Source organism: Triticum urartu, chromosome 3A, assembly GCF_056163025.1.
Source record: "Triticum urartu cultivar PI428250 chromosome 3A, HENAU_Tu73, whole genome shotgun sequence".
NCBI lineage: Eukaryota > Viridiplantae > Streptophyta > Magnoliopsida > Poales > Poaceae > Triticum > Triticum urartu.
Window position 1 is genome coordinate 740,991,604 of NC_141875.1, and position 27,992 is coordinate 741,019,595.

At 47.1% G+C, this 27,992-nt stretch overlaps 1 protein-coding gene across 1 annotated transcript; it reads right to left on the reverse strand.

Moving 5' to 3' along the window:
• Window positions 1–17,371: 17,371 nt before the first annotated feature.
• LOC125549567 (uncharacterized) lies at window positions 17,372–19,273 on the reverse strand. Its single transcript, XM_048712948.2, has 2 exons — window positions 19,080–19,273; window positions 17,372–18,438 (listed from the first exon to the last, which is right to left on the reverse strand). Exons 1-2 carry the CDS (start codon window positions 19,143–19,145, stop codon window positions 17,437–17,439), a joined length of 1,068 nt encoding a protein of 355 aa, XP_048568905.1. The 5' UTR covers window positions 19,146–19,273; the 3' UTR covers window positions 17,372–17,436.
• Window positions 19,274–27,992: the final 8,719 nt, after the last annotated feature.

Genomic DNA, 27,992 nt, shown 5'->3' on the forward strand with positions numbered 1-27,992 from the left:
ATATACTAGCCCGTGAGGCTCAATACAATGTCCATCATATTCCGCCAATCCTTCTCCCTCTATTGTTCTACTCTCTCCATTCGGAGTTACTTATCGCATGAATAGATGTATCTAGATATATTTTAGTACTACATATGTCCATTTCCGCGACAAGTAATTTGGGACGAAGGGAGTACATGTTATCAGACTAACCCTGGTCCAAAATCCTATCCGCCGCCGCTTCAATAACGCGCCGCCCCCGGGGCGGTCGATCTCCATGATCGCCATCGGTGGCCGTGCTTCTGATCGCTAGATCGGTTTTCTCTCTCCGCCAGTGACTTGGCCGGTCTAATTTTTTGGTTCACCGATCATAGATCGTATTGCGTCGCCCACCGCCCGTCATCCTCACAAGCCTCTACTCTGACATCTACATTGACTCTACACCGGCCAATTCATCATCAACAGTGCGACAAGGCTGGATGCGCCACACAAGGGACGCCTTCATGCGTAACTGCCGGACGCTGTCGTCCGCATGGTCTCCATCGTCGGTCCGTCTTTGTGGTCATCGCCCGGGACATCACCGACAACATCGCATTCGTCCATGCCACGACGCGTACAACGCCACCATCGGTCTGATCAACCAACCCCGCTCATGTCTTTGCCAAGCACGCCCCTGAGCACGCGCCTACCACCGATCAAGTATCAGGCTGCCACTGCGTCGCCCCCTTTGGCCGCAGCATCACCGACCTTGTTTCATGCTACGGGCTTCCAATGCACCTTCCTTGACATGGACGTTGCTGCCAGTCTCAGCCGCTGGACCGACTCGCGCCCTATAGTTCCGCCACCCCCTCTCGGGCCGGAAGGACCCTGCATGCGGCCCTCTTCGCCGTCCTTGCACACCGACGTTCCCGGCTCCCACAGGCCACCTCCAACGGCGCACGTCGCCACCGTCCGCGCATGGTCTTCGTCACTCCGTCGGGTTCTTCCTCGCCTAGTTTGAGTACCGCCGCCGCACTTCTACAGGTAACATGCATGACAACTTCTCGCCCCCATAGGTCTCGCCGCCGACGTCTTCACTAGTCTAGGCATCGAACATGACCACTTCAGGTCGCCGTTGGTTTCGCCACCTTCTACGTCTTCATCCTCCATGAGTTTGTCGCCAACGTCATCTCGTCCTTGACTACTTCATCTACTCTAACAACCGCTACTACACAGACACTTTCTTTTTCGCCACTCTGTGCCTCACAACCATCACGGAGGCCTCTCTGCCTGTACCTAGGACAATGGCGCACAATTCATGATGGTCCCTTCCTTCGCACGCCCAGTAGTGGCACATCAACAAATTTGATAGTAATTGCATGGAACAACTAGTAAACCTGATGCATATGTAGTAAAACTGCTATGCACTTCAAAGTAATATCTCTAGTGATTAGGGCAAAAATGATAATTAGTAAGTTATATCTTAAAAGTTTGTACAGATCGTGAGAGGAAAATTTACTTCCAGTGATTGACTATTACTATAAAGAAGCTGCTTTTACTAAGTATTACCTAATTTTTACTATAAAGTAATTGGCTTACTATATACTGCATGGTTTTTACTATCAAGCTGTTAATATGTATTGAGGGCTCACTAGTAAACAACCTATTTATTTATAGTAATTGTGTACAGTGTTGTGAAAACCTATCTCCTTTTGGTTGGTCATAGTATTTCCTGGCGTGCGCACAAAGCTACCCCACATTGCATTACTAACCAAGTGTAATTTGTAGCCCTCGATAGTAATCAAGCTATATGTACTAGATGCACATGTCCATGAATCCATGATAGTTAATACTAAAAGTCTACATTTTGTGTAGGAAAAACATTGTCGTGCATATACACCCTATGTAGAATAGTCATCTGTGTGCATAGTAACAAACTAGCATGCAGCCAGTACCATTTTAATTGTGTTACTATGTTCACTAGAAATTTTACTAGTGGGGTCATTAGGCAGAGCAGGAGATTCGTGCATGCAACCGCTACTCTTCTTATAGTTGTATTACTATGTTTACCATAGATTTTACTAGCATAGTTAGACAGGACGGGGGCTCATGCATGCATCCAGTAAGCATTTTACTAGACTAGCTAGTCAACGTGTACGTGCAATGCACGTTAATTTGAAAGTATATTAACTACATACAGATATTAAGTAAGATATTATTTGCGTGTTATTATGTGATTAGCACTATTTTTGACATGAAATTAACTACACGTTGAACGTGTTGAGAGCTCGACATTGAAGCAGTCTAGGTCGTTGGATTGACATGATTTGATGACCGAGATTAATTGAATCTGCCCCTTTGGGTCTTTTTATATTGGTATAGATAAGTAGTGGTTGTTATGAACTAATGAAGAATATGGTGGATGGTACGTGGATTGGTTGGTTCGGTGGCAGCATGATAAGACCGGAGCGCATGATAAGGCATAATGCGCTCACGCGTATATATATAACTAGGTAATTTTCCCGTGCGTTGCTGCGGGAATATATAAAGATTAGTTACATATGACTTATATATTTAGGAAAAGATCTAAATCAAAAGCTCTGATTTTTAACATATAAATATTCTGTACTTGCATTCTATGTAAATCATGGCATTTCACAACAAAAATAAACATATTGGAATGGTTTGCATGGGCTGGAAAAAATGTGAGTGTATGATGAAGTGGGGATACTTGCATGTTGAGAGAATTAGTGATAATGGAATAAGGTTTGCATGGGCTGAAAAATATTGTTAGTGGATGTTGACGTGGCACACTTGGTGAGGTGGATGGCTTGGATGTTGAGACAATTAGAAGTAGTGGGGATCAACTATTTATGTATTATAGATTTGAAAATCTAAGAGACAAATTAAACTACCTTTTCATCATATTTTGAACTTTTATTTCTCACCACGTAATCCACATGGTAACCAATTAAAATATAACCACCAGTTGAGGTAGTTGTGTTTGGCAGTGAGTTTTTTTCTCTCCAATTTCAAATCGAGATAGAAAGTGACGTGCAATTGAGTCTGATTCCTTGTTCAATATGCACGACAGTGTTCTTGGTTGCGTGCATGCTCGTGTGCAGAGACCTCTTCTTCTGCTACTCGAGGGTTGATTGTCCACGTGAAGAAATAAGTGTTTATTTGAAGCCAGGTGGTTTGCAAGTGTCATTGTTCGTCCATGCCATGACAGTTGCAGGTACTGTACATACCCGGACATGTAGGTACTGAAGCGTGTGTACGTTAGTGACTTCTTGCATTCTTCAGAGCGGTCCATGACATGAAACAGTCACCATGAATACGAGACAAAAATTAGTTTTCTCTTTCTTCAATTTTCTTTGCGTTAACGTTTAACCAAACTAATGCACGTGGACATATCACATCGATCACCTTCCATCATACAATATATTACTATATGTACGTACTTCTTGGCAGCTGGAGTACTACACAGTACAGACTACACAAATGTCCCTCAAAAAAATGTCCACTCAGGGTTGTTTCTCAAGTTAGTTACCGTGTTAAACTCTTAGGAAAAGTAGACTTATTTATAATGCAAAACATAAAAGTTATTATGTGCCCCATATATGTGATTGAAATAAGGAACATGCACCTGACTTAGTTTAAGCTGTTGAAGAATCATATATCAGGGGAACTCCAACGGGAATCTCCAAACGAACGGCACCAAATGTTGGTAGACACGCCTGGACATGTTCATGGACAACAGGCAGGTGCCGGCCATCCAACCATAGTCACAAAATCTGGACAGCGGGCTATGACTAACAGTGGGACAAGAGGACCAAGTGAAATAAAAGGTGAGCACATGGTTTGGGGGAAGATCTGGTCCAACTAACAGTGGATCAGGTGAACCAAAACCTCCCCCCCCCCCCCCCCCCCTCCACTTAGCTGATAGTGGATTGGAGTTGCCCTCAGGAGATCTTAAAAGTATGAAGAAAGGAAGAAGAAAAGTGAAGGCATTTAGAAGTCTACAAATATGAAAAATAAGAAGACAGAGCTTAGGTTGGAGTTTGCCCTATATATACACCCTTTGGTTGATATTGAGTCCATTCGTAGACTTGCGTTGCAAAAGGAGTTTTACCAAAACTGAAGAAAAAAATAAGTTGGGTCACTGTCCATGCTTGTAGTATCTAGTGTTTGGCGCCTCGTACATTATGTACTAAATCGTGCTCATTTAGGACTCAGGACATTAATTGATAATCACAACATCTCACCAGGAAATTGCACCGCCCTAACATGTTGATCGGCCAGATTTCTCCATCCTCTCATAATCAGGTATTCTTTGGCAATTGAAATACCTTACCATACTAGAAAAGTAATGCCAAATTAGGTTGTGTTACGTAGGTTATGCTCATAGCTAAAAATAAGATCCATTTAAGGATGGAGTGAGTAATTATAAGCAGGACTTTCTGATTCGAACATGTAGTTATTAAACATTGGGAAGAACATATATGTGGAGTACTACGAAAATAAGTACATGCTTCATTTTGATTCCCAGACTAAAAATGTTATGATGGAGACATCTTACCTAATAAGGGCACTTAATTAATTCTGTGTACATGCACATGCAAGAGTTACGAGTAAATTGCGAAAAACCATCACAATTGTAGACCCTAAATAAAAAACCACAACCATTTGTTTTTTTTTTGTGCAAAAACCACCCGGCATTCAGTAATCCTTTTGCAAAAAACACTAATTGATCAATAAGTAGCTTTTAACGCAGAATCTGACAGATGGGACCCAGTTGTAAATGCTGACGTGGTGGTCAAATGTCACACCGTTAGCCTATACTGTGAAGTGGATAGGGGCTTTGACTCGCGCGGCAGCGCGATCTGCCTGCACGCATGCCCGCCGGTGCAGCTGGGTCCCCCGAGCCCACCGCCCGAGCCCCGCGCCTCGGTCAGACATGGCGCACCGCCCGCCGCTGCAGCTCCTGCCCGACATGGACGCCGCTCCGGATGATGCTCGGCTCGTCGGAAGCCAACCAGCGCCGGCACTGGACCGCGGAGTTCTTATGCTGCTCCATCTCGTGCAAGCTGTGCACGTGCACCGCCTACATGCTCAAATGGATTAGCAGTAGCCCGGACACCTCCTTTCCGCCATGGTCGAGCTCCCAGAGGCCCTTCTCTGTCTCCTTGCATTTGATCGAACACCTAGCAGGCAGCGTGGCAAGAGGCGGCCGCGCCGCCGGGGTAGTGCGCCACTGGGTCTTCAAGGTTCTTAACAATGTCCACGGCCACCCCATGCTCCTGTTCCTCTCAGATCACGGGCATCACCGTGCTGGCTGCATACTTCGGCCGAGCTGTCACCGCCGTGTGGTGGCCACTACGGCGCCGCCTCTGCGTCCGAGCCGCCGTGCAGGCCCGAGACCTCGGCTCACGCCCTGGCCATCGTGCTGCTCCGGGCCGCTGGCCCGCTGCACGCGTCCGAGCGCCGGGCTCGGCGTTGGCCATGCGCATGCAGCGCCATCCGAACTAGCTGGCGCACGGGTGCTCCCGGAGGTGGCCAGGTCGTTCAATCCATCCGCCTGTACATGTACATAGCTGGCTAGCCTCTGTATGAATCAATAAAGCAGCTTGTTGTACACCTGTACGTGCGTATGTATTCACGCGCGAACGACGACGGGTTCCGGCGTTGATGAGGCTCACCTCGACGGCTTCGCTCCATGGCTTGGTGCTCGTCGTCTCCAAGCTCCCGATCTTGCCCAGCTCGGTGCGGCACCCGAGGAACGTCCTAGAGACGCGAGGAAGCAAAGAACGTGCTCTGGCGCTAACCGGAGCTGGAGATCGTGCGGCATAAGATCCACCGGCTTTGACCTCCGACCGAGCCATGGCCACAGCTATGAGCTTGCGGACGCGCACGGAAAGAGGAGAGGATGAGGAAAAAAGGGTGACGGGCAGCAGGCGCAAGGAGCAGAGGTGACGGGGCCTGCCGGTGGGACCTACTCGTCAGCTTTTCAATCAAATTTCTCTAACTGACCTATCAGTGTTTTCTGTAAACTGCAGCACAATAGTAGTGGGTTTCTGCACACACAAAAAACAAATGATGGTGGTTTTTTGATTTAGGGTCCACAATTGTGATGGTTTTTTTTGCAATTTACTCAAGAGTAGATGCGAGCTACGTACTCATTGCGTGTACATTTGGATTGATGCAACTTTGTGTTGTAGAAAAACACATGCTTAATTAGGTGTCCATTCATGTATGTTTATGATGAGAGACTTGTCTGTTTTTTTTTTGACAAACTTCGAGGACAAAGTGTTCCTACATTTCATATAGGTAGGGAAATTTGCATGATTTACAAGGAAAACTAGACCAAAAAAAGGTACAAAGAAAACACTTAAAAATACAAACTAGAGCTTGGGGACAGGATTCCAGACTAGGTGAAGAAGAAGAATAGGAATACCAGAGAACGTTGACTATAAGCCTGATATGAGAGCGCCGAGGCCCAACTAGTTGCATGCATGTGTAATGTACTACATTTATTCATATACCATGATATCAAACGAAACATATAGATAAATTCTGCGTATTCCTCTGCCACTTTAGACAGAGTACACTGGTTCTGATCATTACTCTGAACCACGACAAAAAGAGATACTATCCTATCTTAGCTTATACTAGCACAAATGCCCGTGCGTTGCAACGGAAGAAAATACTGGTTCTTATGACTCAAAATTGGCCAGGTCGAACATAGTCTAGCTGTGTTCTAGTGCTCCAAATCTTCTACTGGAAACTTTCATTTCCACTGGCGTTGATGCTCACACAACCATAGTTGTCTGACTTCATCGCTAGGGCTGCTTTGTTATGAGCAAACAGCTAGATATTTACTTGTTTTAACACAAAATTTAAGTAAAATAAGCACACTCCATAATAGCACATTCTCTAGAAAAAACTAATTATGCATAAGAGCACAAGCTTGCTGCCCAATAACGCAATCTCCAAGAAAAATAGCCATTTGTTTTAGGGCTATATACACAGAAAATAGCGTGGTAAAAATTCTTCATAGAGAATGCATTGATACTTTTGGATTTTTGGATAAAGAAATGCTTATGATGGCACAACTGATATATGCACATAAGATGATTCTAGGCAGCTAATTATCTATTTTTAATGAACTAAGAGGGTCTGATGTACTATTTTTTAATTAAGAACTTTTAGACAAAATAAGTAAAGGAACACTTTGAATGGATGAGAAAATTAATTGGAGAAGCAGATGATTAGAAGTTGTATATAGGACATTGTTGTACGTACGTGTTTAGGCAGCCAACCAAAGTTTGTACAGCCGACTACGACTCCGGCGTGCAGTACTTCATTTTCGCCGTCCTGTCCGAGGAGGCCCGTCGTCTCATCCTTGTCGAGTCCGCCTATAACCTCAGGTATGCAGCATCCACTTGTATCTGTGCAGCCCGGTGCCTCGTCCTTGCCGTGTCCGCCTACACAACTTTGGCCGGCGTCGTGTCCGAGCGTGCACGATGTCTGAGCAGCCCGGTGTCTTGTCCGAGCGCGCAGGATGTCTGAGCAGCCCGGCGTCCCACCCTCTCCGGCGTGCAGGATTGCATCAAATATGTTGTCTTCGCCACTATGTCCGAGCAGCCCAACGTCTTGTCCTTGCCGTGTCCGGCTATAATTCTGGTGTGCAGGATTGCATCAACATGTTGTCTTCGCCACCCTGGGCACTTGGCCGGGCTCGATGCCTACACGTACTCTCTACGATGTCCTGCGACAGCTGAAAAATTGATGTACGCACCGTGATTTCCCGCACAGAATTGTGTTGGGCCGGCTTCGTTTGATAATGGGCTTTGTAAAGCTAGGCCTAGCAAGCCACGTTCTGCTGTTGGTTAATCGCTAGGTTGACACGCACACACGTTAGGCAGTTTTCTTAACATAGTACAAACACAAACGCACATATACACGTGCATACACTTATCTCTATGAACGCACACACGTATATGCTACTTCTATGAGCATTTCCGAAAGGTTGACCCGGCATATCATCTTGAAATTTATGAAGTTACCGTAGACACCTCGTCGTCAACGGGAACGTCTCCTCCCATTGAATGTATATCACCGGAAATCCTGAAATAAATTCAGAAAAAATGCGAGTATCAGGATTTGGACCTTGATGGGCTGGGATACCACAGTCCCTCTAATCATCCAACCACAAGTTTGTTCGCGCACGCTGATCGCTCGCCTCCACCTGTGCCGTTCGGCTTCTACTGCCTATCACGCGGAAACAACCCGGCGACGGCGGCCGGAGGCTGGCCTTGGCCTCGGCGCATGGCCGGCGGCAGGATGAGCGGATCTGTCCTGGGGAAGGCAGGAACGGCTTGCAACCTTGCCTACTCGTTCCTTCTTCGTAATCAGATTAAGCTGGGTCCTCGGCATTCACGGCCACCAGGGCGTAGCTCACTGGTGTGGCGCCCGAGCTCCCCGGCGGCCGCGCGCACCATGCCAAGAAGCGCCCCGCTTGTTGATAGACATCACGTGGTCAAGCGCGCCCAGCTCCGTGTCCATGAACCATGATGACCCCTTGGGATCAGCACGAACTGTGCAGTGGCCGACGTGCTGGGGTGGTGCCTCCACTCGGACCCCCTCACATCTCACGTGAACGGATTGTGATCTTTCTCAAGGTTGAGGATGATCCAAAAGATATGTCGATCCACACAAAATATTCTATAAACCAGTTTTAATAAAACAACAACTTAAAACTGGTTTTCCTAAAAATACTCTTAAAACTGGTTTTGTAAAAACTTGCTCCAAATACTGGTTATCCCAACAACCCCGTAGGGATGGATAAATTAGGGTGTATATTTTAAGGTCAACCCGTTGAAATTTATCCAAGCTAGATCATGATAAAAATATTATTCAAACATTCATCACAACGAAGTGTCACAAATTACATCTGCCTCGTGATTTTCTTTAACACACTATTCTATGTTCCATTTATTCCTACAAGCTTTGAATTTATGTGAAGTCTGAATCTGTTTTTTATGTTGTACTGTAGTATTTTTTAGGACAATTGAATGGTAATTTGGATAGCTATACTTTTGCTTGGAACGAGGTTAGTTTGCGAAAGTGCTCTTTTGATCAAGGCTCATATGCTCCCGCATGAACAATAAAATCCAAAAAAATACTAAAAAATTAAAAAAATGATTTTTTTGTGATGAACATTGATGAATGTTCTAAGTGCGTGCAAAATTTCAGGTTTAAGACATTCGTGGATGTCTGGGCAAAAATAACAAAATCGATGCTCCAAAATGCTTCCAACAATAGTCTTTTTGGACCATCTATTTTATTTTTTTGCCTAGACCTCCATGAATGTCATTTCAACAAGAAATTTTGCACGCAGTTAGAACATTCATCAATGTTCATCACAAAAAATATCATATATTTTTTTATTTTTTTGGGATTGTACTGTTCATGTAGGAGCATGTGAGCTCGGTATCTACTCCCTCCGTCCCTAAATATTTGTCTTTTTAGAGATTTCAAATGGACTACCATATACAGATGTATATAGACATATTTTAGAGTGTAGATTCATTCATTTTGCTCCGTATGTAGTCACTTGTTGAAATCTCTAGAAAGACAAATATTTAGGAACGGAGGGAGTAATACTCAATGTGCGTTAGTTCGGTTCCATGAGCTCCAAAATGCTTCCAACAATAGTCTTTTTGGAACATCTATTTTATTTTTTTGACTAGACCTCCATGAATGTCATTTCAACATGAAATTTTGCACGCAGTTAGAACATTCATCAATGTTCATCACAAAAGTATCAGATTTTTTTATATTTTTGGGATTGTACTGTTCATGTAGGAGCATGTGACCTCGGTATCGTAAGGGCTTCTCCAGCCGTTCGGCCCCCCAGGGCGCCTAAATAGAGCGGCCTGGGGGCGTGCCGGCGCTAGTTCGGCCCCTGGGGGCGACCTAGCTCCCAGTCACGCCCCCAAGCGCCGGCCCCAGGATGCGGGAAATTTGAACTAGGTCGTTCCCGCTCACAAAAGACGCCACAAATCCGGCGATCGGACGTAGTCTGGCGTTACAAAAAACAGAGCGCCGCATGCCGCAAGTTCGCGTGCGCAACGAATCACTCGGCGGGGTCGGCTCCAGGCGTTGGCGGAGTCGGCGTGCGCGGGCTCGGCGGTGTCGGAGCTGCTTCGGTGCTGGGCCGTGTCGGCGCGGCTTCGGTACTGCTGGGCGGCGATGTAGAGGCGTCGTTCGGGCTTGGCGTCCATGTAGCCGTGGGCGCGGGAGCTGGCGTCGTCGGCGTTGCCGTCTGCATCTGGTTCAGGATGAGGCCGCGCTCCGCCATGTACCACGCCCTGAGCTGCTCGTCGTTGCTCTGGAGCATGTCCGCCCCGCCCATCAGAAAAGCCATGTCGGTGTTCCTCTTCTTCGCGGCGACGTTCGTCCGGAGCAGGTCGACGTTGGTCCGGAGCAGGTCGAGCTTGATGGCGCTGTTCGTCATCAGCGACGACCACCGGGCCTCGGTCTTCTCTTCACGTAGGACGGCCCGGGCCTGGGCGTCGGCGAGGCAATGCTCGATGGACTCCTGCACTCGCGCGGTTGCCGTGTCGGTGTTTTTCCCCTTCTTTGCCAATTTGTGGCCGTCCGGCCGCCCCTCTGACGCGCCCGGAGTCGTCGCGTCCGGCTTGTATGTTTCCTTGGCCTTGTCGAGGGTACGTCGGACTTCCGCCCACTTCTCGCACTTGTAAATGCGCTTGTAAACGTGGACGTACTTGAAGTCGGCGTTGAGGTTGTCGCGCCGATACATGGTGAACATGCGCAGCAACTGCGCGGAGGAACAAACAGTTGGCGGGCAGCGGGCGTAGACGACGAAGAGATGCGGGCGAACGGCGTGCGTACCTGATCCTCAACGCTGGCACCGCTCTCCGGGCGGGCCGCGACCTCCTCGACGATTCCATGCCATTTGTTGCACGCCCCCTGGATACGCCCCCAATGGTTCGCCATCGCCTTGGAGCCGCGCTGCATGTAGACGCCTTTGAAGTAGGGGTCGACGAGCTTCCGCTCGTCGAACTCGGACTTGATGCGGTCCTTGTACGTCTCGAAGCTCTGGTTCATGCTGGTGGTCGGGTCGAGGCAGACGACTTGCCATGCTTCGGCGAGGCATTCCTCCTCCTTGGACGCCCACTTGATGCGCGGTTCCCCTGGCCTAGCCGCCCGCTTCTTCTTCTGGCGCCCCTTCGTCGGATCAGGAGCCGGCTCCTCCTCCTCCTCCTCCTCCTCCTCCTCGTCGTCCTCCTCCTCCTCAGGTTCCTGCGCTTCGTGCGCGTCCTCGCCGTAGACGTAGCCGAGCTCGGCCTCCATGTCGCCGCTGAGATCCACTACCTCGTCCTGGGTGGCGAACCCGGGAGACGCGGCGGCCGCGGTCGATCTTGTCGCGATGATGTCGTCCATGTCGGCTCCTGTGTCGTCGGTGTCGCCGAGGTGCGAGAAGGGCAACGGTCCACGGCGGAGATGGGGCATCGGTGTGGACGCGTAGGCGGGCGGCGAGTAGTTGTATGGAGGGATTCATCATCCCCGCGTGGTCGACCGATGAGGAGGACGCCGCCGCGCGCGCCGCGTTGTCGCGGGCCTTCTTGGCGATGGCCCTGTTCTGCCGGTCGGCGGTGACTGCGTCGCGTCGCTGAACTTTCACCCTCCACTCGGCGTTCGACATGCCCGGTGGCTTCAATGGCGGCGCCCTCGGCTTCCTCTGCTTCGGCTGGGCCACGGTGCCAGTCGTGGTTGCCGCCGCGCGTGGCATGGCGTACTTCTTCAGCGGCATGGCGGCGACTGGGAGGGGGTTTGGCGGGAGAAGGTCCTCGGGTCGCCGCCAGGGCGGACCCACGCGCCTTTTTCGCTTGTGCCGGCTCCCCAAGTGCCCCTCAGAGCGCCGGGTTTGGCCTGGGTCTGCCGGCACCGGTTTTGGCCCGAGCCGGCGAAAAACGGGCTTCTGGGGGCGCGACTGGGCCGTTTTTTTGGCGCCGGCGCGATAAAAACGCCTGGAGAGGGCACGTGTCTGGCTACAACTCCGGCACGTAGTACCGACCATGCTTCATTTCTCTTGTTTTCCTGTGCTTCCTTTCTCTTTCTCAGCTCATTGTTTGTTTCATGGGGCGGCTGGTTGATGTTACAAAGAACTTCAAAACGTATATAAACTGATGAGAATCGATTTAACATGACGAGGTGGGACTATTGAGAAAATAATAAGCAGGCAACAAACTATTTTTTGCGGCCTTTGTAAGTTGAGGCGTGGCTGCCGGTCATAAGGCCCAGCAGCGTAGCGAGCTGGCAAGTCTCTGGTGATAGTTGGGCTACGGTGCGGTATTGGGGGATAGATGGGCTAACGCCCAGGTGGGAACGACCAGCCTATGCGAACCATATAGATACTGAGGTGCGGGCGACCAGCCTAACCGGGACGGACTGCTGGGCGAACAAGTGTTTGAGGAATCAAATTATTTTTTTCTTACGCTTTAGTACCAATCTTGCATATATGTTTTAAATTCAAACTGAAGGCGTAAATTCACATGAAGAAAGCGTATTGTGATGGTGAACCCACGGAGTCAATCCATGCTTTATTATTATATATTAGGGATAGATTACCTCCATCTGAAAAGCTTGTCCTAGATTTATCTAGATATGGATGAATCTAACACTTGGACATTTGTATCTATTCAAATCTAAGACAAACTTTTCGGGACATAGAGAGTAAATTCAATCAAATATGTCGTCGTTACAACAAGTCAGAGTGTACATATGTCGCCAAGAATATGAGGCTAAAAGGGAAAAAGGTCCTACCATGTGTCAACTCTACTCGCGGTGGCTAGCGAACTCTAGCCTAAACCCATCCCCTCCCCCCTCCCATGGGCAAATCTCGTGTGGTCAATAGTGGTGGTGGGCCCTCCCGGTGGCGGTCGTCTCATTCCCTGTGAACGTGTGGCGTGGGATTCGACAATATTGGAAAGACCTCAGTGGGTGGCAGTGGGGGCGAACGGCAGCATACACGTGAGGATGGAGGAGGCATTGGATGGTGCGGTTTAGTCCACGCTGCAGCTGGTGTTGTCGAGCTGCAGTGAGTTGCCTCTGCCCGGATATAGACAGACTAGATTCCGTATGTTGCGGTAGCTTCTCCTCCTATGGCGCATGTCGGCTATGACTGATGGTGTGGGGATGGTCGACGGCGAGATCCATCTCACGTCAGTGATGGGAAGCCCCTCGAGTAAGGGTGGACATGGTCTAGGCCTGTCCGTTCCCTGACCGAGATGCCATTTCGACGGGCCGCCGGCTGACCGGACCAAGTAGCACCGCGGTCCTCTTTTCATGCACTAAGCCGCATTTTGACCCTTGAGCATGTGCTTGTGCTCGATCACTAGGTGCCTTTGATGTCCTTCTCCGACCATTGAAGAGTGGGCGTAGTGTAGGATATGTCCGGCGGCACGACCTTGCACTAGGACACCTTTGGCCATGTTGAGTCAGATTCTTGTGGGAAGGTTTAGGATGCTTCTTCTTCTCCCCTAGTGGGTGATGCCCACGAGTTCTTGTGGCGTTTATGAGTTCGGTTTTGGATACCAGGGTGGCGGCCCTGGATGGTAGGTTGCATGGTTGACTCTCCGTGATCACCATGGCGACACTGATGGTTGCTTTTCTTGACCGAGTGGGTGGCGAGTGGGGTGGCATCACGGGGTCCTTAAAAGGTCATTGATGGGTTGTGTAGCCCAGATCTTGATCTGGAGGCCTTGACTGGATCGTGACGTGCCTCCTTTTGGGGTGACATTATTGTCCTAGGTGCCTCCTATTGGCGCAGGCAGGTTTGAGTGAAAGCTTTGTGCTTTGGCATCAATGATGGTGATGCATGTGTGTGTTGTGTCCCTCTTGAGAGTGTCATTGTGGTTCTCCTCCACGTGCGAGGGCTCTAGGTGAAAACCATGATATGTTGCTTGATACTCGACGAGGTGACATGTTGCACTTCAGGAACCTTCAACTCTGACTTATTTAGGTAGGCTTGGCTATTAGCATGTTGCTTCTTGGGTTTCAGCATGGGCCAATCTGGGTTGAATCTTATATCTTTTAAATGTGACCATATCGTCATCACCATCAGCTTGTACTACTCACTAGCAAGATCGACGCACCTCAGACCATAGTGAGCTGGCAGAGGAATCTCTCCGGCGATAGTTTGGCAAGACATTTGTGGCGCAGTCGAGTGTTTTCTCCGGGGGGCGTGGGGTTGCTCTTCATTGACGAACGCGGAGGGGATCTGGCTAGTGTTTGGTTAGTCATGTGCCATGCCCGACAATGAGGTCGTGGCATAGATTTGTGTGTGCCATGTTATCTTACTCTTGAATTTTATTTGATTTTATTTATATCAAGGTTTTCTCATTGACGTTGTCCTGGACTAGGGGGTACTCAACACGTCATCTCCCGATCTGTTGGATTGGGCCGAGGACCCCCATGGCCGTATACTCATGGGCCAGTTCGGACAGTTGCCGCATACATGGAAGATTCCACAAGACTTGGTGATCAAGACAAGGACTCCTCCCCACCGGCGTATTCGGCTAGGACTCTTGTTATCCTAGGCCTTTGGTGCATTATATAAACCGAGACCAGGCTAGTCGATAGAGAACATATACATACAATCATACCATAGGCTAGCTTATAGGGTTTAGCCTCTCCGATCTCGTGGTAGATCAACTCTTGTAATACCCATATCATTAATAATAAATCAAGCATGACGTAGGGTTTTACCTCCATCAAGAGGGTCCGAACCTGGGTAAAATATCGTGTTCGTTGCCTCCTGTTACCATCCGCCTTAGACGCACAGTTCGGGACCCCCTACCTGAGATCCGCCGGTTTTGACACCGACATTGGTGCTTTCATTGAGAGTTTCGCTGTGTGTTCGGCAAAAGGTTGATGGCTGCCTGCAGCTCAACTGCGACTTCGACATCTTCGTCACCAGCTCGACTGGTCACCTTGGTTCGACCAAGGACTGCGCCCTACCTCCGATCGTCATGTTCGGATGAGGGCCTTTATAAACATCAACTCCGATCTCTATCAAGATCATGGAGGAATCATCCAGGGAGCCCAGGGGCTCAACGTCAACACTGCCCTCGGGCGACCGTGCTGTTTTTCTGGACAGCAAACTTGTATCCGCCGCCACCGCCTCCTCAAGTGTCTTTTTAACGATTGCTTCGGTGGAATTGTGTGGAATTGAGTCTACAACAACCCTGGAAAATTTCGTCGAGTTCCGATGGAGGAATCTCTGGCAATCCACGCTATACCGGAGCCCTGTCAAATCTGGACGGGAATCTGGATGAGTTTAGGGCGTGTTGTCCAGCTTCTAGCTCAGACGTCCTTTGGAAAATCCAACCGTTGATCGGCTGCGGAATTCCTATATCTACCACCTCTCAAAATTTGAGCTCGATCCAACCGTTCAAACTCCGAGAATCTTCCAATTAGTGCATCACTTTTCGGATCTATTTTCTGTGCGAAAACGAATCCGAGCCGAGTTCGTCTTTTTTATGAACGGCATTTCGGACATCCCTTTTAAAGGAAGTTTTGTATGGGGTATTGTGTTTTGTTCCCGAATACATCCCACCAACTTTAAGATCTCTTGAACATGATCTTCAACATCATGCTGGTGTTAAACCAGTCAGGCAATATTGCTCCACGGCTGCCGACCTGCGCTAGACACGTCGTCACTTTGTTGAGCCGAGCTCAACTTCTTCGGATCATCATCCCGGCAAGCCGAACAAGAGTCCGGCATCGCAAAGGATAAATCATCACAACATCGCCGCCCCACAGATTACACGGAACGGGCATACCGTCATTGCCGCACAGTCACTTCATCAAGCCGGCATCGACCACGTCACGACCTGCATCGGAAGGGCCGCACTATTGCTTCTTCAAGCTGGTGTCCATCACGCCGACCTACTTCGACTCATCGGCTGACATCGAGACTTCGACATCTCGGCTGGACTAGGGGCTTCGCCATCTCTTCATCAACCTACTCCGGAGACTTCGGCGTTACTAGCCGAACAGCTCCGTCGCGTTAGCTGGACCGAGGGCTTTGCCTCGGCGAGCCAACCTTTGCCAGTATCGCCATACCGTCGCTTTATCGCCCATCAGGCAATGGGTGTGCGGATCGAGTCCTAATTTTTGGAATCACCTTCCTTCGGATTGCTACAACAAATAAACCAGATGCTATTAATCCTAGTATTTTTTGCTTGTTTGGGTTCATTTTTCCCAAGAATTATTACTCTGGTTTGTCCATCATATGTACACAGGTCTATCAAATGGTGGCCGTATTAACGACGGTCGCATGGTGGTTCGGTCAGTCTCCGTACATAGTCCGGCGAACGCCGCATCCGGAGCTCGGACCGATCTGTGAATTCAGACTTTGCCACGCCTTTATCGCATCACGCCGGTGCCCTGCATCGACATTGACTTCGGCGCCAGGCCATATTTCTTTTATTACTCACTTTGCATAAATTATTTATTATGCAACGATTTTTTTATTATTACTATTATCTCCAGTTTGCACTATTTTTTATGCACAGGAAAATGATCCAGCCGGACTATATCCTTTGGTGTCACCTCGGCTGGACGGGGGGCTTCGTCAACACTTCATTACCCCATGCCGGGGACTTCGGCATCACTCTGCCGGCCTACATTGACCGTGCTATGTCACAACTTCGGAGTGCCGAGCTCTTTGCTCCGCCACCTCGGGACCGGCTTGGTGGATGGAACCTTGTCCCGCATCAAGCTCGGACTGCGTCGTCAATACCGAACACATTAACCAGCTTAGTTGCCTTCATGCTCAAAGTTTTAAATTTTTAACTTGTGTTCGTTTCGACCAAGCATTATACTTTTTTTTGGAAAAAAGTTGTTTGTAAAAAAATTCCTTGTCCAAACTTTGTTTGTGACCCACAAATTCAAATACCCCATTTATTTGGAGGCTTCTTTTATGAAGCTTTTCCTCTTGCATATGATTATACTTGTACGGCTTCGTTCCTTGTCCGTGTATTACGCCACAATATGCACCATCTTGACTTATTAGGCAGTACGGTCTCATGCCCTACCGCCCCAATCGGTGCCACCTTCAAGAAGAGAAGGCCTTGGGGTAGCTAGGACCCTACCTCCAGAGGCACCGATGGTCCCACTCCATGCGCACCACTTACTAAGCTGGCAGTAGGGTATGAAGAGTGAACAAGGCACATTCTAGTGCTACCATACCAAGCATTAACATGTTTGAGCGTACATATCCAGCATTACCAAGTTCAGAAAATAACACATAATTAACAAGTAGATAGACCCATATATTTCATGAAAGTTCACATGACTACAGTAGCCTGTCCCATAATCTAAGAACAAATGTTGATCTAAACTAGCTAGCTAATTACAAGTTGCATTGCGAGTACTAGAACATTAAATGTAGCCGCCGGTGCCATTACCATTGACCACATCCCTGTGCATGCCCCTGCTGCTAGCGTAGTCCTGGTGCTTGTGGTTTCTCTTGGCCGGCGGGTAGTGCAACTGTTGGCCTGCTATCTCGTCGCCATGACCCCCGCGGACGCTCTGTAACCCTAGGTGGAACATGCCCTGCATCGTAGCCATTGTGATGGGCATTGCCTCAGCTGGGAGTCCAGACATATGATGATCCATGGCGTGCATGAATGGGAAGCTATTCTGTGCTTCCAACAACTGCTCCATCCCGTTCCCATGGGCATGGTGGTGGTGGTGGTGCGCACAGCCATCCACCGTGTAAGCATCGCTTTCGGCAAAGAGCAGCCTGACAGGGAAGCCGAGACCAAGGTTAGCTGGGTCGAATATGTCGCTGAACTGGCTGTCGTGGGATGGCGTGCTGCCAAAAATGGGGTATTGCAATCTTGGTGGTGAAATGTCGGTGCCAGTGGCATAAGTGGTACTACTAGACATGGTTGGTGTCACGGACGACTTCCCTACCGTAGAGGCTCGGGAGGTGGCTGACACCACCTTGGGCTTGGCCCTACGCTTGGCATGGCGACGATACCCCCCGCCGACGGGCACGTTGCGGAGAACGCCGCCGCGGGTCCAGTAGCGGCTGCAGGAGCGGCAGAAGTGGCGGGGCTGGGTAAGAGAGTAGTTATTAAAGTAGCAAAACTTGGTGTTGGTGGATTCACATCGCGGGCAGTTGATCCCCGGAAGTGGATGCGGCAACCGCGCCAGCCGTGCTCGCTTCGACATGGAAATCGACTTGTTATTTCTGCCGTGACTGCAATCGCCGTCCCCAGCACCACCGCAACCATCATCGCCACCCCCTGCAACGCCGTAGTCGGCCCCGGTTGTGGCCATGAACCCTTTGGGATTATTGTTGTTGCATCCTCCATCACCAGGACCATCGGGTGAAGAAATGGTAGTACTATGAGTGCTAGTGCCGATTTGTTGCAGCTGCAAATCAACAAGGTGATGAGTAATCAATTAACCATATCGGCCAATATATATATGGAGCTATTTTTTTTCTCCATTCGTCCCCGGGATGGGCAGGATGAAGTAGTTTTTGGTAAATCTCGGAAGTTTTGGATTTTTGGTTCGAATAGTTCAAATGAATTTTGATTTTACATTTATTTCAGGTAATAACATATAATGTTTGAGCTACATCGGACATAAAGTTCCCTCTTCAAAAGGAGACCCCGTGACCTCTTGGGACTATAAAGACCACTGGAAAAAATAGCCCGTTAAATAAATTAGTTTAAGATGTCTCACTAATAGCATGCCATAGTGCGGTATAGCATGCTAAGGATGGTGCTATTTTGCTATAGAACACTATATTTTCATTTATAGAGACCCTATTTGATTTAGCTTTTCTGTTTAAATTCATTTTTTACCTTTCTGGTATCACAACCCAAGAAACAGTGGTACCTCTTGTGTCTATGAAATTTCAGGTAACTGGTCGGTTACTGTAAATTTCGACCAGAAAAAAAACCCTGATATGGAGTATATTCCTAGATATATATACTTGTTTCTTATGCGAACAAAATCATGAGGGAATATGCAATTAATTAGCAAGCTAGAAGCACGACGATGCATACCTGAAGCTGATTGTGGTCGGTGTTCCAGAAGTCTGATGAATCAAGGAAGGCAGGAAGGAAGATCATAGCCGGTGATCTAGAGAGAAGAGAAAATGGGAGGAAGAAACTTAGCAGCAGCTGGGGAAATCAAGCGGAAGAGTACTAGTACCAAGGAAAGGAATGGAAAAAGAAGAGATAAAAAGGACAGAGCAAGGTAGCTAGCTAGCAGCACCCAAATAGATGAGAGAGAAGGGACACACACTCTCTCTAGATATATAGCCTGTGGAGATTTGGAGGAAAAAAGAAGAGGACCCATGTTGTTGTTGTTTTCCTTCATTTGCACACATTTCCTTCTCCAATGTATATGCGGACGTGGCTCAGAGTGCTACCCATGCTAGCTACAGTTTGCAATAAATTAGTTAGTGTACTCTGATTAGCTAAGCTGATAGCTAATTTGCCACCGCATAATTAATCATGCAGGCCACTCCATAGAGTTAAATGGTACTAGCAATTTGGTTGGCCTACATATATTTGTTGTTTGAACACTAGCAAGTCATATCACTCACTCTGTTTCGAGACAACCACTTCTTCTCAACAGTCATGTGCTGTCATTTTTAGTAGGAACCAAGATGTCGTGTCATTTTCATCATATGTTTTTTTTTCTAATTCTATGTTTTCATGATATTGCGTCCTAAAGATGTCATAAAATGTGGGATATGTCAAAGCGAGATGAACTTCAATCTTGACACATGCATGTCCTGTATACATAGAGAAAAATTCACAGCGATTTCCAGTATTTTTTTTCTCCCGAGCGACCTCTAGTCTTTGTGGTGGATATACAACTTAGTTTTGTATGGGAAGGGACTAACATTATATTTCACAACTCAAGTGTTAGTTAAGTTTATTTGTATAAAAATTCTCTATAACTTAAAGGTTGGATGATTTGATCGCCAACCTAGTGAAATTTATACGACCAGTGATGCGGTGGTGGTTTTGCGCACACACCAATCGGCACAAAAACAAGATAAAAATAAACATACATTTATTACTAAACAAAAATAAATGTGAATATCAGGACAAAAATAGAAGCGCAATAAATCTATAAGTTTGAACCAAAATTGGGAAACTGTGGATAACTCATAAATAAATTATGAACATTCATGAGTAGTCTATCATAATACTCTTGAAGTTTATTTTAAAAAAATGATTTTGTTTCTCTAGGAATACTGCGGGTTTAACTTGTCTAATTTATTTTATTGATTTTTCATATTACACGATTGCTATGTGTGCAAAATCGCCGGCATGTTAGCAACCATATTGTTTTGACTGGGTCAAGGATAGAATGTGCTATATATCAGAAGTTTAGGGTCAAACTTGTCAAATTTCAAAATCTAGGAGGTAAAACAGCAACTGATAGTTAAATAGGTGAGGTGGGCGACAGATCTTTCATCCACTTTTACATCAAGCTAGAGGTTTCTCTCCAACATGAGCGAGTTGGCAAACTTGAGCAATCCACTGCATGGTAAATACACATGACAGTGTTCTTGGTTGTGTGCATCTTGGGTGCAGAGAGCAAATTAAGACCCCCTACTTTATTACTTGAGGGATGATCATTGGTGTGAACATACAAGTGCTTAATTGATGCCAGGTGGTTTGCAAGTACCACTGTTGATTTGTACCATGAGAGTTGCGGGTACTGTATGTAGCTGGATATATACGCGCTCTTCTCATCTTCATATACATCGATGATATGAAATAGTCACCGTGAATATGACATGACAACTAAATTTCTCTCGCGTTATATTTTTTGCATGTTAACAGTTAAAAACTAATGCACGTGCATATATAACATCAATCACCTTCCGGAATATAATATATCAATTCCTAATTATTTATTGATGTTTGTCAGGTTGACATGGTTGCTACGTGTGCAAAATATCCGCCATGTTTTATTTTGAAACTGGGGAGGGCCAGAGGGCTCCCCACCTGAAAAATATAAATATTCAATTTGTTTTAAAGTGGCAAAACAAGCATATAATTCATACTACAAGAGATTCAGGAAGCACACACTCAAGGAGAGGCAAGATAGTCTCGTCATAACATGGCACTGGATTTAAACTCGGCATGTTAGAGATATATTTTCTTTACATGTATTTGGTAGTTTTGAATTTGTAATTCATATCCTTATCTCTAGGAGAGGCTTTTTACCCTTCAAATCTGTACTCTTATATATACTAGCCCGTGAGGCTCAATACAATGTCCATCATATTCCTCTAATCCTTCTCCCTCTATTGTTCTACTCTCTCCTTCCGAAATTACTTGTCGTATGAATGAATGTATCTAGCTGTATTTTACTACTACATACATCTATTTCCACGACAAGTAATTTGAGACGGAGGGAGTACATGTTATCAGACTAACCCCGGTCCAAAACCCTAGCCGCCGCCGCTTCAATAACGCGCCGCCCCGGGGGCGGTTGATCTCCATGATCGCCATCGGTGGCCGCGCCTCCGACCTCTAGATCGGTTTTCTCTCCGGCAGTGACTTGGCCAGTCTAATATTTTGGTTCACCGATCATAGATCGTATTGCGTCGCCCACCGCATTGACTCTACACCGGCCAGTTCATCATCAATTGTACGACAAGGCTGGACACACCACACAAGGGACGCCTTCATGCGTCACTACCAGACATTGTCGTCCGCATGGTCTCCATCGCTGGTTCGTCTTTGTGGTCATCGCCCGGGACATCACTGACAACATCGCATTCGTCCATGCCATGATGGGTACAACGCCACCATCGGTCCGATCAACCAACCCCGCTCATGTCTTTGCCAAGCACGTCCCTGAGCACGCGCCTACCACCGATTAAGCATCAGGCTGCCGCTGCGTCGCCCCTTTTGGGCGCAGCGTCACCGCCCTTGTTTAATGCTACGGGCTTCCAATGCGCCTTCCTTGATGTGGACGTCGCTAGCAGTCTCAGCCACTGGACCGACTCGCGCCCTATAGTTCTGCCACCCCCACTCGGGTCGGAAGGACCTTGCATGCGGCCCTCTTCACCGTCCTTGCAAACCGACGTTCCCGGCTCCCACCGCGCCACGTCCTATGGCGCACGTCGCCACCGTCCGCGCATGGTCTTCGTCAGTCCGTCGGGTTGTTCCTCGCCTACTTTGAGTACCGTCGTCGCACATCTACATGTAACCTGCATGACAACTTATCGCCCCCATATGTCCCACCGACCACATCTTCACCAGTCTAGGCATCGAACATGACCACTTCAGGTCGCTGTTGGTTTCGCCACCTTCTACGTACGTCTTCATCCTCCACGAGTTTGTCGACATCTAATCTCGTCCTTGACTACTTCGTCTACTCTAACAACCGCGACTGCACAGACACTTCTCTTTTTCGTCACTCTGTGCCTCACAACCGTCACAGAGGCCTCTCTGCCTGTATGTAGGACAATGGCACACAATTCATGATGGTCCCTTCCTTCGCACGCCCGGTAGTGGCACATCAATACATGCCTTCGTTGCAGACATTCCCGAGTCTGGCAAGCTCGAATCGGCGTCTCGTGTTCATCAGCATCAGAAACGTCTTCATCGGCATCTACATCCTCCTCTATGTCTGCCTCGACCGTGTCACCGATGAGTTCTTCTTTGCGTACTTGGTTCTGACAAAACTAGAGTATGCCTTCATCCACGATCGTACGCCTGATTCTGGAAAAATTACGGCCACACCTTGTCCTCGAGGAGTCGGACTACGTCTCCCTTGGCATCGGCTTCCTCGACGATTGCTTCGACGCGTTCATGTCACTCTTTACGAAAACCATGTGCTTTGATACGTCTCCAACGTATCTATAATTTTTTATTGTTACATGTTATTATATTATCTGTTTTGGATGTTTATGGGCTTTATTATGCACTTTTATATTATTTTTGGGACTAACCTATTAACCGAAAGCACAGTGCAAATTGCTGTTTTTTTTGCCTATTTCAGTGTTTCGCAGAAAAAGAATATCAGACGGAATCCAAACGGAATGAAACCTTCACGGGGATCTTTTTTTTGAAACAAACGCAATCCAGGAGACTTGGAGTGGATGTCAAGGAAGCAGCGAGGCGACCACGAGGTAGGGCGGCGCGCCACCCACCCTCGTGGGGCCCTCGCAGCTCCACCGACCTACTTCTTTCGCCTATATATACTCTTATACCCTGAAAACATCCAGGGGAGCCACGAAACCACTTTTCCACCGCTGCAACCTTCTGTACCCATGAGATCCCATCTGGGGACCTTTTCCGACGATCTGCCGGAGGGGGATTCGATCACGAAGGGCTTCTACATCAACACCATAGCCTCTCCGATGATGTGTGAGTAGTTTACCACAGACCTTCGGATCCATAGTTATTAGCTAGATGGCTTATTCTCTCTCTTTCGATCTCAATACAAAGTTCTCCTCGATGTTCTTGGAGATCTATTCGATGTAATTTTTTTGCGGTGTGTTTGCCGAGATCCGATGAATTGTGGGTTTATGATTAAGATTATCTATGAACAATATTTGATTCCTCTCTGAATTCTTATATGCATGATTTGATATCTTTGCAAGTCTCTTCGAATTATCAGTTTGGTTTGGCCTACTAGATTGATCTTTCTTGCAATGGGAGAAGTGCTTAGCTTTGGGTTCAATATTGCGGTGCTCGATCCCAGTGACAGAAAGGGAACTGACACGTATTGTATTGTTGCCATCGAGGATAAAAAGATGGGGTTTATATCATATTGCTTGATTTTATCCCTCTACACCATGTCATCTTGCCTAATGTGTTACTCTGTTCTTTTGAACTTAATACTCTAGGTGCATGCTGGTTAGCGGTCAATGTGTGGAGTAATAGTAGTAGATGCAGAATTATTCCTGTCTACTTGACACGGACGTGATGCCTATGTTCATGATCATGCCTAGATATTATCATAACTATGCGCTTTTCTATCAATTGCTCGGTAGTAATTTGTTAACCCACCGTAATATATGCTATCTTGAGAGAAGCCACTAGTGAATCCTATGGCCCCCGTGTCTACTTTATATCATATTATTTTCCCGTCAACTAGCTATTTCTGTCGCCGTTTATTTTGCAATCTTTACTTTTCAATCTATACAACAAAAATACCAAAAATATTTATCTTATTATCTCTATCAGATCTCACTTTCGTAAGTGACCGTGAAGGGATTGACAACCCCTTTATCACGTTGGTTGCGAGGTTCTTGTTTGTTTGTGCAGGTATTAGGTGACTTGTGTGTAGTCTCCTACTGGATTGATACCCTGGTTCTAAAAAACTGAGGGAAATACTTACGCTACTTTATTGCATCACCCTTTGCTCTTCATGGGAAAACCAACGCATGCTCAAGAGGCAGCAAGAAGGATTTCTGGCGCCGTTGCTGGGGAGATCTACGCCAAGTCAAGACATATCAAGTACCCATCACAAACTCTTATCCCTCGTATTACATCATTTGCCATTTGCCTCGTTTTCCTCTCCCCACTTCACCCTTGCCGTTTTATTTGCCTCTTTTTTGTTTGCCCTTTTTCCGTTTGTCTTTTTTCGCTTGCCTCTTGTGTGTCCGTGTGTTAGATTGTTTGTTTCGTCTTCATGGCGAGCCCTCCTTCTCTTCCTTTGTCTCCTGATTTTGAAGTTCTTCACTTCAAACAAAGACAAGGAGAAAACTTAAAAGATGCTTGGTACAGGATGATAGAATCCTATCGTAATTGCACTATGGGGGGGGATTTCAAGATTTTGCTTCACAATTTTTATGTTGGGCGAACCATGTCCCATAGACAACTCTTGGACTTTTCCGCCAAAGGGAGCTTTATTGACGTTGATCCCAATATTGCGTATGAGATTATAGAGGGAATAGTAGGTATACTACCCCCACAAAAGGGACTCCATCATACTCAAGAGGGAACCCAAGTTTTTGAGAAAATATGCGAAGTAACTAAAATTTTGCCAAAATCTCTCGAACCCCTTAAAAATGTTAGTGGGAACCTTCACCGCATGAATATGTTGATCACTCTTTGTAATAAGCGGTTGGATGCTCTAGATCTAAAGATCACTGAGTATGAAGGGAAACGTAAGGAACCTCCCCGATCCGAGCAAAACCCTATTAAAAAGAGCAAATATGATAATTCCTAGATATATTCTTGTTTCTATGCCTAGCTAGGGGCGTTAAACGAAAGCGCTTGTTGGGAGGCAACCCAATTTTATTTTTGTTCATTGCTTTTTGTTCCGGTTTAGTAATAAATAAATAAATCATCTATCCTCTGTTATTATTGTGTTTTTTATGTTTTAATTAGTGTTTGTGCCAAGGAAAGCCTTTAGGATCTTCTTGGATGACTGTTATTTGATCTTGCTGAAAAAAACAGAAAGTATGCGCTCACGAGAATAATTTTCATTTTTAAACAGAGAGCGATAAAATACTAATTCCAACTGAAGTAGATGAATATGCAAATTATTTAGGATTCCCTAATTTCCCGGGATTTTTGAAGTCACAGAAGTATTCGAAACCTACAGATTACTACAGGCTGTTCTGTTTTTGACAGATCCTGTTTTTCATGTGTTGTTTGCTTATTTTGATGAATCTATGACTAGTATCGGGGGTATGAAACATAGAGAAGTTGGAATACAGTAGATTTAACACGAATATAAATAAATAATGAGTTTATTACAGTACCTTAAAGTGGTGGTTTGTTTTCTTATACTAACGAAGCTCTTGAGATTTTCTGTTGAGTTTTGTGTTGTGAAGTTTTCAAGTTTTTGGGTAAAGATTTGATGGATTTCGGAAAAAGGAGTGGCAAGAGCCTAAGCTTGGGATGCCCAAGTCACCCCAAGGTAAAATTCAAGGACAACCAAAAGCCTATGCTTGGGGTTGCCCCGGAAGGCAACCCCTCTTTCGTCTTCATCTATCGGTAACTTTACTTGAGGCTATATTTTTATTCACCACATGATATGTGTTTTGCTTGGAGCGTCTTGTATGATTTAAGTCTTTGCTTTTTAGTTTACCATAATCATCCTTGCTGTACACAGCTATCGGTGTCAAAACCGGCGGATCTCGGGTAGGGGGTCCCGAACTGTGCGTCTAACACTACTAGGGAAAACCTTATACACAGAAGTTTATCAGTAGCGCGGTTTAAAAATGGGCGCTACTGCTAATTAGTAGGAGCGAGGGGTATAAAAACCGCGCTACTACTAAGTTGATAGTAGTAGCGAGGGGTATAAACCCGCGCTGCTGCTAAATGGTCTCCAACAATGCCCACGGGATAGGCCATAGTAGTAGCGAGGGGTATAAAACCGGCGCTACTACTAAATAAGTAGTAGTAGCGCAGGTAAGACCCCCACGCTACTACTAAGCGTGTCCACCCTTGCCCGATCCACACTCCCACCCCACCAACCGTCCCACACCACCCACCCCCCGTCTGTCTCAAAAAAAAACCACGCAGCCCGATCCATATCCCCAACCTCCTCTCCTCTCCCAACCAACTCGCCGCCGGCCTCCCTTCGACCTCCTCTCCTCCGTTCGTCTGCCCGCATGCCCCCCGCCGCATGCGCCATGCCGGCGGCCGCACGCCCGCCGCTCCCCGCCTCGCACCGCTGCCCGCCCCCGCCAGCTCCTCCTCCGCTATGGCATGTTGCTGCACCGCGGCCTCCTCCCCCGCGGCATCGGCGTCAGCGTGGGACTGGACCCGCTGGAGCCGGCACTTCGCGGAGATGGACCAAGGCCAAGGCCAAGCACAGGAGCCCTGATAGCACCATCACCAGCATTGGCTCCTCCACTGCGCCCCCACGCATCCCCATGCCTCCGCCACCCATGACCCTCTCCGTCTCCATATCCGGTGAGCAGGGCAGAGCAGAGCACCCCCTTCCTTGCTTCCTTTCTTGCTAGGGTTTCGCTGGATTCAGGCGGGGATCACTTGCTTGTTCTTCCTAGCCTAGCCTAGGGTTGCTGAATGCTGATTCAGTAAGAGCTTGCTAGTAGCTAGGGTTTCGCTGGACCCCTTAGTTTCTCAATTACTTCTGTTCTGGTCCTTATTAATCCCATTATTTAAGAGCCCATGCTCGCTTAGTTATCCATCCATTCACTACCTGCTACATACATTTAATTTGTGCTCCTGTGCTAATTTGATAACAATCCTAGCCCTCTATAGTTTAGTTTCTGCTCAATTAAAGAAACTAGGCAGGCATGCCGTACATGCTCTGCTCCAAGGCAATTGCTTCTGTCGTCGGACGTTACCACAAGGAATGCTCTGTAGAAAATGTGTTAGCTTCACTAAAAATGTGTTTCCTAGGATCTGATGCATGTGTGTGTTCGCGTGGTTGTGTGCAGGCAGTTGAAGGAAGGGGGCGGGCCATGGAGAAGCTGCTAGGTGCGGGCTCCGACTCTGAAGCCATGGATGGAAGGTACCTCTATTGCCCATCTCCTCTGTCTCTTCTTCTTCTTTTGCTGCTGCAGAGCAACCCATATAGTGATATGGGTGCTCAATAGCCTCCGACCCTGGTTATTCTCTATGTAACAATTCATATCAGTAATTCTATCTATGACATCTATATTAAGTTCAACGTGTATGCTTTGTGGAAGTATGTATTTACTCTATTTTGAAGCTGTTGCCGTAGTTGTTTTTGTAAAATATTTGCTGACTAGGAAATGATGCTCTCATAGACAATAACTAGCTTGTCAAATATTTGAGTAGATTTAGTGATTATATCTTACACAAGAGTAGGTTCATGTATATGTGCTAATTCAACTATATTAAAAGTGTTAGCCAAATTTTATTTCGTGGAATGAACACTTGAATTCAGCTCAGCATACTGGATGTTCTATCATCTTACTCCTTAGGTTTACAAACTAGTTGATGATGGTTTCCTTTGTCATGTTGCTCTTGGAAGTCCATAGTCTGAAA